The sequence below is a fragment of the Chlamydotis macqueenii genome, chromosome 2, assembly GCF_036417535.1.
Source record: "Chlamydotis macqueenii isolate bChlMac1 chromosome 2, bChlMac1.mat, whole genome shotgun sequence".
Taxonomy (NCBI): Eukaryota; Metazoa; Chordata; class Aves; order Otidiformes; family Otididae; genus Chlamydotis; species Chlamydotis macqueenii.
The window spans coordinates 128,533,950-128,553,570 of NC_141557.1; the positions used below are offsets into that span (position 1 = coordinate 128,533,950).

General features: G+C 38.4%; 1 protein-coding gene across 3 annotated transcripts in view; it reads right to left on the reverse strand.

Moving 5' to 3' along the window:
* Nucleotides 1–19,621, reverse strand: part of NCOA2 (nuclear receptor coactivator 2) — a 195,561-nt gene that overhangs the window by 75,189 nt on the left and 100,751 nt on the right. For 2 of the 3 annotated variants that reach the window (XM_086740926.1, XM_086740925.1), the window contains exons 4-6: nt 17,154–17,252; nt 2,451–2,552; nt 1,413–1,585 (exon numbers count right to left, since the gene is read on the reverse strand). In XM_086740926.1, the coding sequence (XP_086597052.1) occupies nt 1,413–1,585; nt 2,451–2,533 (256 nt within the window). In that variant the 5' untranslated portion in view covers nt 2,534–2,552; nt 17,154–17,252. The remainder of the gene's footprint in view (nt 1–1,412; nt 1,586–2,450; nt 2,553–17,153; nt 17,253–19,621) is intronic. The other variant, XM_086740927.1, reaches the window with a different exon arrangement.

Here is a 19,621-nt window from a genome sequence, read left to right on the forward strand (position 1 = left end):
ATTATTCTTTGTGGACTCACATCCCAGGAAAATACTTTTTTTTTTTTTCCCCCCCTTTTCTCTTCTCAGGTAAGGATAAGAATAGTATGGCTCTTGGTTGCAGCAAAACAAAACTGAAAGTGAAAAAATGAAGAAGAAAATAAGGAAACAAGGGAAAACCAGAAATCTGAAATGTCAGCAAGGTGCAAAACGATGATGGACACTGTGCCAGATTAAGAGGTATTCTTGCAATATGGGGCACAGCAACTTCACTAGAATATCCATTAAAAAAATTATGGCAACCTAATAGCAATAAGAAGAGAAAAAGTTGAGAAATAGGAATATTCTCAAAGATAGATCAATTAGAGCCATTTCAGAGGCAGTTGACACAACTTGACACTTTCCCATTTTCTAGTTAGCTTTGAATAGGCCAATGTCTGAAATTTTAGATCTACTTGTTTTAGAAACAGATCTGTATCTGAATTATCCAGCACGTAATCTCCACTTCTGTAACTTCACACATACAGTACGGAAAAGAAATTTTCTCACAGAAATCACAGAATACTGAAAAAGTGAAAGATGTTAATTAAAGTGTTTAAAAACCAAAGGAATTGCTCTAAATGGAGTTTCTAAAGAGACTCCATTCTTCTACATTAAAATAAAAGCAATACACACCTACTTTAAGAATTTGAATCTACCCCAAACACCTGCAGTGCTATTCACACGTACCCAGATAGACCTATGCCACAAAATCCACTTCCAAAAATTTTCAGTTTCTAAAAGATTTGGTTTTTTTTTTCTTTAAATAGAAAATATATTAAAATAAAAGAAATACAAAACTAATCTTCTAGACAAAGAACAGGAAGAAAACTGTCACGTTCTCTGGTTTACATTTATAACAGGACCCTATCTAGAGATTAGAATAGTTTCAAATCTATTGTATTTGAGGATATGATGTCATCATTTAAGGGACGCAGATAATTTAGTCCACAATATCTATTCATACCAACAAAAGAAAGCAAAAGGGGGTATGCCGAATACTTTCATACCCTGCTCTCCTGGATTATTACTATTTCACATGGATTCATCAGCCATGTAAGGGTATATAAGTAGTCTTTTTATTTTTCCCTCAAAGCCATCTGCTAGTTCAACTTTTGTATAAGCACAACTGATTTCAGTTCCATTAGATCAGTTCCATCGAACTGAATTTTCTCTCTCAGCAATTTCTGAATTTTCTGTGAAGCTCCTTTTTAAAATACCAAATATGACACTTAACACACTCTGTTCACATGACATGACAGCATTTTACATTACTGATTAATGAAAAACCTGGGAATTTGCTAAAGAAAAGCTGAAGAGACTATCAGGTTTGCCAAAAATAAAGTATTAATCAACACAGAAAGTATTCAAAGCCAATTAATTCATCTTCTTACCTTGTTCTTTTATCTGACGAATTTGCTTCACAGTTTCTTTCAAGATTGCACATTTGTCAGGTTTAAAGTTAAAGTTGTCAATATCATTAAAATTTGCAAAAATCAGCTCCGCGAGTTCTTCTATGTATTTATTCTCTTGCTCACGATTGCGTTTCTCAGTGCTTCTTTTAGGGCTGAAAGAGGAGTTTATAAAAATGTCAAATTTAAAGTCAGTTTGCTTGTCTTCTGGCCAGCTCAAAGATGATTTCAAATGGTTTGAGAGTAGTTTTACGAAACCAGAGAGAACTGCCCTCTCTCACTACAAAAAATGTAACTTACAAGTATCTTAACCAGAAAAGTTTCCCCTGGAACAAGGAAAAGAGCATTAAAAAAAAGATGTTACTTATTTTTTCATGGTTTTGTTTCAAAAGAGGTTTAGGATTTGAAATTCAAAACATGGGATTAACTGGGGGGATGGGATTTGAACATTTAAAAGTATCCCTGCACATGACGTTGAGACTCGAAGGAGTATCACATAGTGACAGTGTGTGAGAAAATAAAACCACTTAAAAAGTTACACCAAACAATCCATACTCCCTGCCTCCTTGTGAAATTACAACAGATAGTCGTAAGAAAAAATGCTGAATGAATGGTTCTGCTTTAAAATTTCTTTGTGTTGGTAATGCAAATGCTATAAAACTGAAAAATATTTTTCAAGTCCCTGATTATGACATACAAGAGATGTGGTAAAAAATCTTGGATTGCCAGATGAGTGACTGAAGACTCTCTGCAGCGATTAGCCAAAACATCTTTTTACATAACTCCTATACTGTCACCCAAATTGTATATTTTGACACTACACTGGATTTCAAACAAACAAGCAAACAATAATAAAAGACAACACTCCCCACCTCAGACCCACAACAACACAGAATTACTGAATCAGAGTTGACTTCTCTTTGCTAGAATGGCAAGTTTGTCGTTATGAAAAATATCTGCACAGGTAAAATTTTTTCGAAGCCTTTCTCTTTCAGTGTCTTCAGACATAAAAGATCTAACCTGGGTCCAAGCTGATCAGGATCCTTGCGCTTTCTTGACTCTGCCCTGGATGGGTCAGAGGTATTTTCTCCCATCCCACTCATCTTGAACACATATCAGCAACTAAAAGGAAGAAAGTGCAAGAAAGGGTTATGGTGGAAAAGTCCCGAGTTCTTTGTTCATATTTCTAAGTTTCCCGTTCCCTGCTCAATTCAGTTTTTACTTGGCAAATCTTTCATTTGAAATACAGTTTGTTTGAAAGGTATCAATAAAAACACTGTGTTTATAACCCCACAAAATGTTACAAAAAACTCCTTCAGAAGAAAATTTGCGGTGGACAAGTAAAGCATTACCATGTCTCTGACTGTCACCAGTTATGTAAGAACAGAGAAGTATGTTTTGTGCCTGGGTTGCTGAATTTTCATGGCAATTTTGCAAGATCGAATGAGGAAAGACAAAGGAAAAGCCATTGTGCCACAGAACAAGAAAAACACAACAGAATTTAAGTACATGAAATTAAACATGTATCCCAGCTACATGAAAAGGCAGCACATGCAGTTTTAGTTAAAAATCAGAAGACAATGCTTGCACAGGTACATGTACCACATTGTAGAAACAGAACATCTGTCAACACTTTGAGATCACTGAGGAACCAATAAATATTTTGTAGGACGGTGGCAGAGAAACACTGCCAGACATTTCAGAGAGCTCCTGTATTGTTTGGGATTAGCAGAAAAATAAACACGAGGGCCATGAAGGAGGTGAGTGTCTCCAGGAGGTGATTTCATACCATGCTAAAACCAGTGCTGGAGCCTGCAATTCCGTGATCACTTCACACTAGCATAAAATGAAAATCTTAGTCTGGCATCAAAACAAAGAGGTCCACCACCTCCTCCAAGCCCTTCATTTCTGCCCCACCAGGGGCACACAGGAATCTTAGTTTTCCCGGTGAACTGGCTGAACAAAGATATGGGCAGAAACAGCCTAGGGACAAAGATCTACGCAGCTCTGCAGCGATGCCAAGAAGAGCTACTTATGGAAACATGAGCAAGCAAATGAAGACTTGAAGCTGTCTCAGATTCAGAACTGAACACCTATAACATTTTCCTGAATAAAAAAAAAAACCCAAAACATTAGAAATGAAAATTCCTTTATTTGTACTGAAAAAATTTTATTTTTAACCAGTTTGAGGAGAAAGTGAAGTGATTTCCTTTTTTGAGATACTGGTCAAGTTTTATGAAAAAAAGTAGATCATCCCTCAAATACATAGCTCCCAGCTGGTCTTTGACATGCATAGTATCAGATCCTAGTTGAAAAATACTTGGATTATCTTTTTATCAATTATGTCTATACATGCATATGTATACCTGCATGTACATACATGTATACGCACATGTACTTACTGCCACTGTTTTGAGGATAACCCACTCCAAGAAGAGCAAGAAGGCCCTGGTTCTGCAGCAGAGCAGAGCTGAGCTCTCAAAGGGAAGATCGACCATCACAAACTCCATCACACTGTGCTTGCTGGGGAACTCCCAGTGACCCCAGCCAGGACATTCACAGCGCCACGCCAACATCAACCTTTCTGTAGAGTGTGAAACATCTACTGCAGTCTCCAGTGCGGACTGTGACACTGGCTGTTCCTTCAGAACCGTATAACTTCACTGATTTCTAGCCTCAACAATCATTCACTTCCCAGTTCATCTAAATACCAAAGTAGAAGAAATATACCTTTCTCCAACTGGTTAGGAGCAAAGCACTTTCTTGAAAATATGCAATTTCACAAGTGTCACAAGTAGAACTCCAAGGAAGGAGCAATATGCTATTAAGAAAACTGTGACAAAATTAAAGAGAAGTTGTGAGGAGACAGCAGTTCCACGTCTCTGTCAGCAGAGAGCTGAAACTGTCCTTGGGGCTCTGCTCCAATGACTAAATTTTTTCACTGACCAAGGTGAGAAAAAATCATCAGCATGATGAAAGCTGTACATTCCCAAGATCATCTGATCTCTGAGCCAGACTCACATGGTGACCTACAGTTCAGAAGAAAAATCAGACTGGGGAATCCCTTCGCTTCTCATGCTTTCCAAGTAATACCTGAGAAATCTGATTTTCTTGAGAAAAGCAAGCACAACAAGTCACGAAAACCTGTCAAATATTCAACAGTCATCTTCTCCCCTCAGAGTAGTAAGAATTAAAGCCAGAAGTAAGCATTTAGTGGGAACAACCCCCTTCACTTACACTTCCTCCTCAGGAACAGTTATTGACAGTTTTCCCACCTAGTCTGCTGGGCTTACTTCAAAGGGAAGTTTATTTTTGCAGGAACCAAAGTCTCACAAGTAGCTGCACCAAAATCCAGAGTTAGGTGCCTTGGAAAGTGAAGAGCTAAACAGACGATACTAAGGCAATCTTAAAAAAAAAAATCTCACAAGTAAAAATGAAAGTCAGTCAGCAGTATCTAGTACTCAGTAGTAAAAGGAAAAGGATGTGTCACCCAAACCCTATCTCCCATGCGATTTAGAGGGTGACTGGGATGGGTAAAGTTCTCCTGTTCTCTTGGGATTCAGAAACTAAAATCCTCTCCCAAGTTAGAAGAAGTGAGGAGGAATCATCTTTTACAAGCAGTGGGTAGATAACCTGCTGCCCTGCTCTTCCATGATACAACACACCAACTAGAACAGCCAGAAACTGGGCAATGGAGATTCAGTTCTCTCCTGGCAGAGGGGTTTCAAGCCTGTGTTTTTCATCACGCAGGACAGCCTCATAGGTGGGAGGCTATCTGCTTGCCAAAACTGGACGTTTATGAAGCAGAGAGGGCAAGGTTAATTAACCCTTGCAGCACAGTAGGAATCTTTAGGTGTGTAGCCCATACCACTAAACTCACAGGTAAGTAGTTCAAACACTGTCTTAAGACACAGGGGATTGAGGTTGGATCCTTTAGGCTGAGGAGGGTAGCAAACCTGTATCTCCCATTTCTGAGCAACGACCCTAACAAGTCAAGTAGAGTCAAAGAGGTGAGCACCCTCCCAGTTTCCTCATGTCTTTTAAGAAGAAAAGAGCTATTTCAGTTTTTTTTCCCCATGAGCTAATTCACATTCAAGGTCTGTGTATACTACTAGATTAAGGTCTCTGGAGGCTCTAGGTACCTCTACAAATTTAATGTGGTATAAGCAAGGAAATAAAACCACATTTTTCAGAAGAAAGTATTCTGGGCACACATAGTACCAAAGAGCAGGCACCTAGGAAACTTTCAAGGGAGAAGGGGAAAACCATATGAATTTACATTGAATTGATAGAAGAATTTTTAGAGATACAAACAAACACCTGTGGGTCAGGAAAGAGCTAAGCTGCATATACTGCTTTTTAGGTTCTGCCCTAACTCTCTCCATACACATTAATTTATCCATCTCAAATTTTCTTGTTTATTCATTATTACTAATAATTTTATAATACACAAAAATTCATAACATAAACCAATATATTTAACAAGATAATTCAGGAACTTGAAAAGTTGTTCTAAATATTCTTAGGATCCTGAACCACACAGACAGTTTCTCAGGCCAGAAAATAAAACTCCAAATTTGAAATCTGAATTTTTTCCAGGAAACATGACACTTCAAAACTGAAGCCATTCAGAGCAGACTGACAAGTCAGAGGCTCAAAGTGTTACTCCAATAAACCTCCCCTGCAGGGAATTACCTTAGATTAAAATTAAAAAGCAGCATTCATCCTGCTCTTCTGATATCTTTATACATCTCTGCAGGAATTTCCAGAAAGAAGAAAGATAAAGAAATTGAACAGTTTGGTTCACATAGTGCTTCAGAAGAAATGGAAATGTAATATCACTCTACCATATGTCTTCTGAAACAAAAGTCAAGAAAAAGAGGGTAAGGCTTATTTAGCATGGTATAGAACAGGAAAAGGATTCACCAAATTGGGAATTAGTAAAAACAAAACCAGCAGCAATCACTGCATTGAAGAGAGAGAGATGGAGAAATATTTTTGTTAATGAAAAAAATAGCACCATGATGTGTCAGATGCTGATCTAAACTGATTTTTATTTGAAAGAAAATGTCTTGCACAGCTGAATTTGAATGCATGTCTTGCAGAATGAATTGTCATGCAAGACCAGGCACTCCCTTTTTTATTGTGTAAGTTGTCTGGGAGTTGGACTGCACTCCAAAATACAAACATAATATCCCATTGTGGGATTAGCATTTTGCCTTCAGTGGTGGTAGCAGATTTTTCATTTCAATACATATTAAGGTTTTTTCCACTTGTCCTGCAAAAAACCCTACAACAATAACTAAGAGCTGAACTTCTAATGCTGACTCAGATGCCCCTCAAGCTTCAATTCCACTGGGCATGAATGAGGAGTAACAGAGTAATGGAAAGATAAATACACACACCACAGCATTTTCATACCAGGGAGGAGATAATTAGAGAAGCAGAATTATTATTACTAAAAATACCTAAAGAACTAATTTCAGGCTCCAAAGATGACCTGTACCAACAGGAGATCTCAGGTAAGTAAATATTCTATTTGTATTTACATTTAACACCTGCTCTCTCCATTTTGCTACCACAGGTCTAAGTATCCAAAATAGAAAGAAATAAAAAAAAAAAAAGAGAGAGAGAGAGACAAAAAAAAAAAATTAGACAAAATCACTGTCTACTTGTTAAATATAAATCACAAACAGTAAAAAATTAAGTTAATAAACTCTTGGATGGTAGATGTTAGTAATTACAGTCACTGAGACCTAACCAGTTTCTACCAGATGTTGGGAGACTCAAACAACAGAGCCTGAAAGAGGCTTCAATTCATTTGTTCTTGTTATCAGTGATAAAACAATAGTTTCTGCTCTCATCATGACAGCACATCCTCCTTCACATCCTCCACCAGCAACTGTTCTAAGTTAGAGTACACAAAAAGACCTAACCTAATTATAAAGCAATAGTAAACATATTCTTACAAGACATTTATCTTTCAACGGGAAAAAAACCAAAGCAACGTAAACCCAAAAATAAAACACATGCGAGAAAAAAAAGAAAAACAGAGGCCCTGTGAAGGAGGAGACAGAAAAAAAACTAACACAAATCAGTTGCATGAATTTGTAACATCTCCTTCGCTCCTCAAATGCCACGAAGGAACATGGCATCAGAGTGAACCGTCCAGCACCGATCCTCAGCATCAGTGAATCCAGTTAATCATCCAGAGTCAGTGCAGAAGAAGATAATGTGCATTTTATCTCTTATCTGGGCAGGCCATCTTCCAAACAAGGCCTGTTAAACTGTCAGATTTATTATAAGCCTAACAAATGCAGTTAAAGAATAAATGAGGATTACATCTTCAAAGCTGCTATTTCAATCTGAAAAGTAGCAAACAAAAGGTAAAGTACCATATAGCGGACAAGCAGGTAGCAGTACTATACTACCACACCAATACGTGCATTTAGTGGAGATACAACTGATAAATATAGAAGTGAATTATTAACGTCACTGTTTTATTGAGTAACAAACAGCAAAAATACTGTTTACTCACTAAAAATATTGCAAATCAATGAAAAGTTTTGCAAAAATTTCCTCTAACAGCCCAATTTAAAAATATAAACAGCTCAAATTTCTGTGGTTAATTGTAAACTCAAGCACACATCCATTACAATTCATACTTTTTTCCTGTGAAGTTCTCATGACTAGAAGCTTTCAGTCTCGGTTTCAAAATTACTGACGTACTCCATGGAGCATTAATTCTGGTAGAAGCCAGAGGAAAGTTGGAAGTCACATGCAACTTCTGATTCTTCACATTCTTCCTGCTTATGAACCCTTTTTTCACTGGCTCCATTTCTGAATCAGAAAATATTTAATATTGATACATACTGCAATTTTCAACCCTTTTGAAGAAGGCAATACTTGTAGCCACTTTCCCAGGCCTCAAAAGGAAATGGCTGTCAGAGGCAGGATAAGATGCTAGATCAGAGACAGGAGCCACTGGAGCCTAAGGCCAACCTTTTACTGGTGAGCCACAGCGGTTCAGGAGGAAGCGTTGCTTTGATTCCCAGCACTTTTGATTGTGGTACCCCTCAGAATCTCAATTGGCTAATTGAACCTGCAAACCCCACACACTGAAGCTCTCAGCCTTCTTGTGTGCAAATTTTTTTTCGCATGGGTATTTCAACAGATCCACAGAGATACAGATAAGGGTTTGGAAATGAATAAAAAAATAAGAGGTGAAAATCAAGAGAAATAAAAGAAGCAGGAACAGAACCAATTGTATTATCTGGTAAAATTAAATTAAGACAAGAGGTCCACTGCTAAAAAGTTTGACAGAAAAGAAAGGTAAAGAGGTATTAAATCATCCTCCTGCATCCGCATCCCAGTATACATAAGCAACATCTGCAACCAACTTACTGTAACAATCCCTTATCACTGAACACTTGGAACTGGGATAATGCCAGCCTGCCAAAATAAGCAAGATGCCCATCCAATACCTTGGTTGGTGATGTTAACCTCATATTAAAAATACAAATTAACTTATTCAAGTGTATGCTTTTCTTCCCTGAAAAAAAAACTTTCACTTTCACTACAGATGAAACTGCCTAAAATCTTTACTACCCTACAACAGTCAAGCAGTATAAAGCAAAAGTAGAAAATGGAGTTTCTATGAGCAAGGTGGTAGCAGCAAGCTGAAACACTCTTGCCACATTTAAAGGACTTGTACTAAAATCTGGCATGCTCCTGTAGCCTCTTCTATCTGAAAATAACACTTATTAGAAGGTAAAATTTTATTTGAAAGAGAGTCTATTATAGGTAACATTAAAACAAGATTTAATATAATATTTACTAACTTCTCCTTTATTCTGAGCTCTAACTAGAACTCAGAAAAGGAACATAATTTACTAGCAAATGCCATTGAGCTCGTTTATAAAAGAACAGAAAACTGGCTCCAACACCTACTACTCCCATTTTTGCTCAGTCTACAAAAAGCTGTAACAGACTATAAACAAACGTTTAAGCCGAAGGCTCCTTCCTCAACGGTATCTCTTCCCTTACTCCTGTGTAATGGCTTTAGAGTGGTGTATTAGACAGTAAAAAGAAGACATATTCCATTTCCAGCCTGAAAGCCAATAATGCTCATGAATTTTTTAGCTGAAAGACACTTCGAGATGCCATTGGGAAGACTGTCTAATAAACACATTAGGCTGCAAATGGGTGGCAGCAGCTCTTTAACACACGCTGTAACCACCAAATAAATGGCTAACGTTAACGTTCAGTGTTACAGACTGGTATTTAATAGGACTTTCCTTAAAATCCACCTAAATCTTAAAGGAGAAAGAGATTCTTCTCAAATACTCAAAACCAGAGGTTTGAGAAACCCACAGTTCTGCCTGAGACTTTGCAAAAACCCCTCCAGGCTGACCCCAGCACTGCAGGATGGCTCCTGCCTTCCCTATTCCCATCGGCTAAGGCACTTACCAGAGCCACTCACCCAGCTGCTTACGGATTAGCCTACGTCAGCCACCTCTAATATGCCCAGGAATAGCAAGACTAGGCTTTAATAAGACAACAGAGAAAAAAAGATCAGAGGAAGAAAGTACCATTTCTTTTATGTAGCATACAAGAGGTTTGCTCCATTTCCGCTTTTAAAAAGGAAAAGGTCTGTTTTCATCAAAAAGGACGCAGATGGCACTACTGCAAAAAAAAATTGTTCAAGACTCTGTATCTTAATTTCACGTTCAGGATTCTACCTCTTTCTTGTTATCAAGAATTGTTTCTGATTCTCAATAGTCAAAGACAGAAGAAATGCCGCTTAATACCACTAAAGCTCCCCTTAAACCACCAGATTAAAAAACAAAATACAACGCCAGGATATTATCTGTATATGTGTGCCAGTCACTATTGCATCCTTCTGTTTGCGATGGGTAGCTAAGTTTTAAAAAAAAGAAAGAAAACAAAAGTCATTCTAAAACCATTTAACCTTCTGGGTTGCGTTTGATGAGTATCAATCTACGGCTGAAAAAAAAAAAACGTTAAGCCTGCAAGCATTTTCACTGGAAAAGGAGTTGTCTAATTTCCCACATAAGATGTTTATTTAGGCTAGAATTTTTCGTATAGTTCACAATTCTTAACAACTTTATTTATAAGGCTGATTTAGAAGCCTAATATTTCAAATCCACTGTGATTTAAAGTAAAACTTTGTGAATAGCACAGCTGACAAATTAAGCAAATCTAATAACACAGAAAAGGATAATATTAAAGGAAATTTTGTATTTAAATAGTCTTCATTTCCAGTTGATAGTACTTCTAGAACAGTGAGTTAAGCATATTTTAACTCCTCCTGAATCCTTTTCTGCCAATCTAAGTTTCAAAACCATTACCTGTCCACTTAAATTCCCACACCAACTTTCCCCCTCAGAAACCACCAAAGCGCAAGGCGAAAACCAGGCTACAGAGAGGGGAAGACTGAAACAACTGCCCTCACAAGTGTAAGGCACTGCAGAAAAACTCACATCCAGGAACATTTTGTAATCTCATAAATCTAACTGACACAAATGTATACATTACTTACAATACTAATAAGCTAGCGTGATTTTCAAGATGCCTATCTTAGTAGTGAGAAAAATAGCCACCACAACAGGCAAAGCCATTCATGCATCTCTGTGGCGTGCGCATGCCTACATTAGGATTTAACTCCAGTTAACTGCCTCTCGAATACCAGACTGTTAACTTTAGATAAAACATATTCCATTAATAAAAAGCTCAGGAAACTCGGTTCCATAAGAGTAAAAAGTAAAAAGTAAAAAGCAGAGGGTGAGCCAGACAGAACAGCATGGCATTTCCACATCAGCTGTACACAGCAGTACATCGTTATCAAACTGATACATAGAATTAGAGAACCTGTCACATGTGAATGTGAGTTCCACCACTTAATCAACCTCAGTTTCAATGACTCCACACAGCTAGAAAGGTTCTGGTCCTCCTGGTCACTAGGATCAACTTAGCACCTCTGCATGGTCGTATTACAGAAGAGCTACCACTCAGGTGCTATGCGATGTGCAACCCAAGCTTGCGCTGGAGCCTCATCGAGAGATGTTTTTGTTGCCTGCCACCTTTCATAGCTCTAACCTGGTCATCAAAATCATGTTCCTTCAGTCTCAGAGTAGATGCTGTTACTGAAAACACATGATCTTACTGGGTTTTTTTTGCTGCTGTTTAGAAAGCCCAGCTTGTGTATCTTCTCTGGTGCCTAATCAAAAATTAAACTCATGGTTCTAATTTTCACTTAGCTGCAGCACTAAGAGGGTTTGTTTTTCCCTTCTACCCAACCATCAATTGCTAGGAAACGTGTTGAAACTTCAAGCCATTCTTTCAAATGCTAAATACCAAGTAACAAATCAAAACTAATTTGCAGGAAGTTTAGCTGAACATTATCTAAAGCATTTCTACACATTTTGACATTGCTGTCATGAGGAGTGAATAACCTACTCCACACATACCTACCAGATACACCTATATACTCACACACTTCTAAAATACTGAGATGCTCTCATAAGCACTCATTTAGTTTAACAGTGTATAACAATAAAGTTTCAATTTAAGAATCAAGAATTCAAGCTTCTTTATTCTAGAATGTTGCAATTTAACAATTGCAAACAAAGTTTGACCAAAGTCAAACATCTCTATATTCAAGTTATATAAATGCTAATACTCAGCTCCACAAACAGCCATGGTCATTGTAACGTTAACAGCTTGCTACGAGGTGAATTCCGCTTCACATTGCTGTCCTCTGCCAGTCAGGGCTGTGGCCAGTGCCCATGTGAGGTTCAGAACCCTGCACCACTTCTTGGTTTAACCAACCTCTCTGCCTCTGAAATGCATTTAGAACATCTCCCCTGGAAAACTCAGCATCCTCCTCAGCCTAAGGTGCCTTACCTCAGCCCTGGTCCCAGAGTGTGCCTTGACGACAAGGACGTAGTCCCAGATGCTATGGGAGAGACCAGTCTGGGTTTGGCCCCTGTTCCTATCCCATATTTGCATGAGCAGGTAATTCCCCTCAGCAGATGCTTCCTGCTGACACTGGTACCCATGCCAGTATCATCCATTTATACTGGAGCAGCAGCACAAAGTTGGGAAGTAGAAAAAGTTCCATTAATCTTTTCTTATTAAACTGTGAAGAACAATCAAGTTCACACATTTTTTTTTTGAGGGAGTACAGCAGTATGCATAAGAGATCATACCTGAAGATGCAGAATTAGTTTTATCTCTTAATACAGATGTGTTAGATCTGTACTAAACTCTTGTCAAAGGCACTGAGAGTACTAACTATGCACATTGTTATTAAGCACAAAACCGAAAACTAACTGAATCAATTACGTCAGAGCCACACAGAAGCATATTGCAAACACTTAGGAAGTACTACTGACTTGATAAAAAATTAAATGTCCACAGCAGCCTGTACACCCTAATCAGACATGTTAATACATCCACAAGTGTACAAACTGATCTGTGAACACAAATAACAATTACTAATTCTTCAATGTCATGTCTGTGTCAGTCTCCAATCATACTCTCCTATTTCCTTTAGTAAAACACAGCAACTAGCAATAACAAAAGAAGAGAGAAGTTTAACTGTAATTTTTTGGTATTTAAAAGGAAAACACAACTTTTAAAAATCTAGCTGCTTTAGTCTAGTTAGTCAAAAAACCTTGTGGACACAAGCTTGGTACCCGTGTGTGTGTGTGTGTATACACACATAGATACGTACATATATACACACACACACACATATATGAATACAGACTATGACCAAATAAAACATACACAGGAATGGCTGCACGAGTCAAATGAAAGCGACATTTAGTTAGCAACTGTCTGTCATGGAAGTTAATAGCAGATACCTCAGGAAAAAGTACAAATGATCCTTTCCCTGATACCTCCCCTCTCTGTTTCTGACAATTACTGGTTCAATCTTAGCAGTGATCTTGCTGTTCCTCCTCCTCCCACTGTCAAACTGATCTCCAGTTGTGCCCAGTTCCTCCTTAAATCCATATATACCTTTGGCCTCCACAATGCTTACAGGCAACACCCTATAAGCTTTACCACCATTCCCTTAACAGCAGAAATGACATTCTGGAAAACATTGAAGAGTTCTAAGGGGGTGTTATGACTCAACTAAAATAAATCAGAATTTTATCACTGAGTTCACTAAAGCTTGGGTTTTCCTCCTAGTCTACTAGAGGAAGATGTCAAATTGTTATTTCTCTCTTTTGTAGGACATAAATCACTCCACAGGCCTGACACAACTATGCTTGTATTCTGCAGCCCAAGGAAAACAAAGTTACTCTACTATTAAAGCTGAATGGTCATTATCAGCCATTTTATTTTCTTTGTAAAAATAAACTGAAATTAACTTCTATGCACAATGAAACCATTTCTGGTAAGGAAGAATCACAAGTGCTAAGAAAGAATTGGTGTATATTCCAAGTATTTCTAATTTTGGAATATAATGAAATACAATTACTAGAAAGGTGAAGAAACACTCACTACCTTCATTGCACGAGTTGACCTGAAGCCTGCAATACACTGCTCCGAAGTGAAAAATGGCATGCATTTAAAACTAGTTGGACTGAACACCTGGGAAAACTTCACGAAAAGCAACAAAAATAATTTTATTACCATGCAGTTCTAGAAGAAGTTTCTTCATGAAAATTTAGTGTTAGATGGTTACTCAATCACAACAGCCTGTGCTATCGGGAATGGAAAATCAGAACACGACAGGACCCTTATGAAGTTTGTCTGGGGACAGTGTGCAAAGGAGAAAATGAAATGGTAACAGCAATGAGTAGATTCAGGTACAATACACACTGCAAATTAAGTGCATTTATCATAAACTTTTGGTTTGATTCTTCATTTAGGATCTTCATCAAATTCCTGCTATTTTCCTTACACTCTGTATCCTCATGTCCCAGCCAGCTGTTCCCAGTCACTCACTGTACAATTCCAGCTATCAGGGAACCTATCCGCAGGGTCAGCCACAGACTCTCAGCTACCAAGAGCAGTCCACTTCTGAAAGACACAGGCTGCCAAATCTTACCCCTCACCTTCAGAGACTAAAGCTTTACTGGCTAATAATAATTTTTAGTGCAATTCAGGCATCCTTCTAGGCCTGTCACAGCTGAATGTAAACGAGTCAGAAGAGCTAAGGAGGAACGCAGGCAGTAAGACGACTCCACTGGGATTTCCTCGCAGGTACAGTGATTATCAGCTTACAGTATTCCCCTTCACTCAGCTCAGACAGCTTGGCTTGTAGACCCTGTCCTCAGTCCTTAACTCTGCTTTCTTATTACAATAATGGGGCTATTCTATAGTACTATGCTAACAAATTTATTCCGTTTATTAATGAAGCAGATTCTGAGAATCAAGGTTGTTTTCACATCTTTCCTCATTTCCCCCCCCCGTAAATAAAGTAAATAAAATGGCACTTCAAAATATAACCAGCCAGTTGAGTTCCTAACGGCATTTGTTACTAAATACTGTGCTGAGAACTGTGGAGCGAAATGAAATGGACTCAATGATCTTAAAGGACTTTTCCAGCCTAAATAATTCAGTGATTCTGTGAAATATTTCAAAGTACTCTTCTAGCTCAGACTTTCCAAGAAGGGTTTTTGTCTTATAACATGGTATATTTTGCAATGCAGTCATGTCTTCCCTCCTTCCTTGCACAAGAAATTTACCTTACAGAGATGACAACAAAAAAAAGAAAAAAAAAAAGGGAGAGAGCAACACCTTTTAGTAATACCAATGTAACCTTTCTGAGTACAATGCCATACAGAATTTTGCAGAGTGAGCAAACAAAATTACTCTGGTCAAAGACAGTGCTTGAAGTTTTATATATGCTACATACCATACTTCTGCAAGAAATTGGTTATGAAACAAAATACCTCAACTTGAGTTTTGCGAGAACACGGAGCCACCTGAAAAACAGAGTCTACATAAAAGGTTGATTTTGTTCGAATTTCCCTCCTTAATATGTCCTAAAAGGCATCAGGTAAATCAAAATTACCGTAAAAGCAGCAAAAATCTATTTTTCTACAAAATATACATGCCAAAATTTCAGTAAACACTACTCGGCCCCCACTATCTTGTTAGATCTTCCGTAATGAAATAAAGGAAGAAAACACAAGAAGCTGAGAGGAAGTTTCATTGTTCTTGCGGCTTCGACATTTGGTGCCGCGAACGTGACGGGCTCTCAAGCCTCTACTCAATGGCACCGCCTGCCCTAGGCCTCTGTGTCAAAATGTAGGTAAACTGCAATTAAAATAATCAAACCAAGACAAAAGAGAACAAGCAAATAAATAGCACTAACTTGTTTATGTTTCTGGTTCTGCCCTCACAGTATGAAATAAAGTCTCTTCAAACACATACTACACTAATTTGAAAAACAATAATATTTTCCTTCCCCCCTCCTATCTCAAAGTAACATGAGTTTTTCGAAGTCCTAAATAAAATAAACTAAGGCATTTCCTGTATGTATTTAGTTAATTATTAAATGGATTCTAAGCATGATAGGCACCACCACTATTTCAACATGAATCCAGGAAAACACACTTTTAGCAAACTGCCAGTGCACTGCAGAAACGGTCAGTTATATGCATCTTTGCAATCCTGCCCTTGACTTTGGAGACAAAATTCTAGAGAAGTGACGATCAGCCCTCCAACGTAAATTCAAAACACTTAATTCTATCTTTTTTTTTGTGTGTGGTCCAGCACTAGGACTACTGCTGTGAGGTAAAGAGCAATGCTGGGCTCAATGCTGTGCACAACAGGAAAATAAAGCCAACAAGCCTGCAAGAACTTCCCGAGCAGGGGAGACAGCATACTATCTACACTTAGTACAAGTAACCATGTATAGCCTTTTTCAGAGGACATTATTATTTAATTAATCTGCAATATTTAATGTTGCCCTCCCAAGGTTAAAATAAAGATAAATACTGCCAAGATATTTCATGACATCAGCATGCGTAACCATGAGATAAATACGAGGTCTGAAGATTAACTGAATGTCATTCTGTTTACAGGATTGCATGCTTGTAAAGAAAACTATTAAGATTATAGAATAGAGAAAGTTATGTAACAACTACAAATGTTTCAGTGTGTTTTGTCTACTTCAGCTCTTGGTCAGAAAGAGAAAAGCTTTATTGCAAAAATGTCTCAGTCTGACTTACTCTGTACTTTTTCATGTGCACAGAAATTACTGAATATTGGACAGTAATTACTGCAATGAAAAAGACACTCTCGGGCTCCACCTCCTCTTGACAGTGGGAAAATATAGATTGGCTTGTGTATTATTCTGGATGCCAGAAAACTTGCTTACAAAAATATTTCCTGTGCACTGACCAAGATATATTTAGCCTCCTAAACCCATAAAACTGTCACAGGCAACCATAAGTACACCTGTAGCCATTAAAAAGGGGGGGAAACTACAGAAACTGGAGAATCAAATTTACATTATTTCTTTGTATTTGTTATATAGAAACACTCTCTTTAAACTCACTTGCTCAAAAAGAAATCAGCTCTTCCTCCCACTCTCCCAAACCAATACCTCTCTTACCCCTCCTCCCCCGCCCCTTCCTCCCCCAACATCCAGACACCTACGATGCACACACGGGAGCACACACACATGTAAAAAGAGAGCGCTAACAATGAAGACATGGCACTTCAGAAACACACCTTGTCGTCTTCCAGCCTTTGCAGTTGAAGGCAGATCTTACTAGTTTTTCCTGCGTCTTCAGATCAAGATGTAGATAAATTCCTCATCCATCACACTGGCTTTTTATTAAAAAAAAAAAGAGGAGGAAAAAAAAAAAAAAAGAAAAATAATAAAAAAGGAGACAATTACCAGTAAATTTACAGCCTTAAAAATATCAGCTCTCCATTATCCCAGACCAGTGTTATGTCTTGATGTAAACCAAAGCACATGCTGAGTGAGGACGTGCGCACACAGCAGCTTATCATCTCTGTCATCTGCTTCTAATGACAGCTGACAAACTGGCCACGCTAATCCTTCCCTAACTGCTGATCAGAGAGATCCCCCTTTCACAATCCAGCATGGTGGAGTACTCGAAAATTCCTCCTGCTTCTGTTCTGTTGCTGCTCTAAAAAGCAGTTTCCTTTTCATTGAGATAATAGCCTTTTCTGCAGTCACGTGGCACCCGGGCTACATTAGCGGAGCTTGATGATAATAGACAGAGTAATTCCCCTCCCTCCCTTCTGCTGATTTGAAGGGTACGACTCCAGGAGAAACCCAAACCTGGCACGCTCGGAATCATTCTGCATCTTCCTCTATTGAAAAGCAAATTGTGCTGTCAGTGGAGAGGAGGAATACGTGTGCTCTCCCTACTTCTTGCACCAAAACTAATTAATGAACACACTTTTAGGCAGTGCCTTCACTGGGGCACACACACTGATCATAAACATGTCATGTGAGACTAAACTGAATATTAAGCATGCTTGACACTGAATATCTGGCATGCTAGAATTACTCTTTTTCCCTTGGAGTACTTAATTATTTTTTTTTTTCTGTAATTTTAGTTCTGCTGCAATAAGTACTCTTCTCTCAGCAACATCCTATGGTTCAACTCCTCCCAGCACCCAACCCTCCTGCAAATAGAAAAAAGCACAAATAAATGATTTGCGCTAGTAAAAAAAGTAACACCATTTATCTTGATTTAACTCAGTACCCTGACAAACATCTTAAGCATTTTTCAAACACACTGCCCAGTGAGGAAACCTACCTAAGCTTCAGCTTCTGAGTTCCCACCCCTCCTGACAGAGCACACCGAGCCCAGGGCGCGTTCCCACCTCACTGTTCAGAAAGTTTCCTACTTGTAAAAAGCAAAGTATACGCACAACCATACTGCTCTGTCCTACCCTCACTGAAATATTTCGCAGACTGAAAGCAGAACAAACCTTTCCTTTTCTGCAGTGGCACACCGTTTCTCCGTTACCCCGTTACCTTGGCACACAGCATTAAGACACCCAATTTATTCCTCCCAGGTGCATCCACCTCTGACAGCACTGGGCTGTGCAGGGGAGCACGGATCAGCGTAGCCTTTCACCTGACATTTCAGTGCTGGGTTTGTAAACTGTTTAAGCTGTGGACAAAGTATCTTAAAGTCATTTTCAAGCCCATGAAACAACTTTAGCAGCTTTGTCCCTACTCCTTTCCAATCTGAATTGGGAAACAGAATTATCTCCTTTTATCCTTCTACTTCCATCTTTTCCCTTTACACCTTAAAGTTCTCCTTAAAGACAAGATTGATCACAAACTTACGGTTTCTCCAGAAACTGAAAAGGTTAGTGTTAGAGACTGTGGTTGTACTTACAGGAAAATAAGGTGGAAATTGTGAGGAAATAGTGGCTATCCCGTACACACCAGCCAACATTGCCCCGTCACCTTTTCTGTTTACTCCTCCTCCCAGGGACAGAGCCTTACTCAGGAAAGTGGCCCTGCGCAAGGCTCTGGGGGATCCCTGCTCCAAGGCTACGATCAAAGCTGAAGGACAACCTTTCTGCGACAGAGGAGCTGGAAATGGAGCAGGAATGAGGCCCCTTCTCCTTATTTCTACTCTTCCCTTTTCCATGCTTCAGAGATAATCCGTGAGAAAGATCTTAAGTCCAGGAGGAAATAATCTGGTTTCATAAGGAGACTATATAATACACTATATTCAGCACAAAAACATATAAACATACCCACTAAATTGAACATTTTTTTTTTTGCCAGTTCTTTCTAAATACATCCTTCCATCTCAAAGCACCACACTATATAAGGTAAGCAAAATGAACATTATTCGGAGCTACCTATAATTTTAAGCCCAATACAATAAGAACTGCTTTGTGATCTTAACTTTCTGTCATTAAAACAAATTGTCACTTGCATTTTCTATATTAATTCCTTAGCTGAAGGAATGTGCATCAAGAACACCGGTTAAATTGGAAAATGACACAAATGTGGGAAAAACTGTGAAGATTACAGAGAGCATCTCTGATATTCAAGAAAATATATTAATAGACAAGCACCAGAAGGAAACTGAGCTTTCACAAGAACACACACACACAAAATACTTCATTTGTGAAGTACAAATCTAAGGAAAACATAAAAAAATGGGAGGATACCAGTCAGATACCATAGCTAAAAC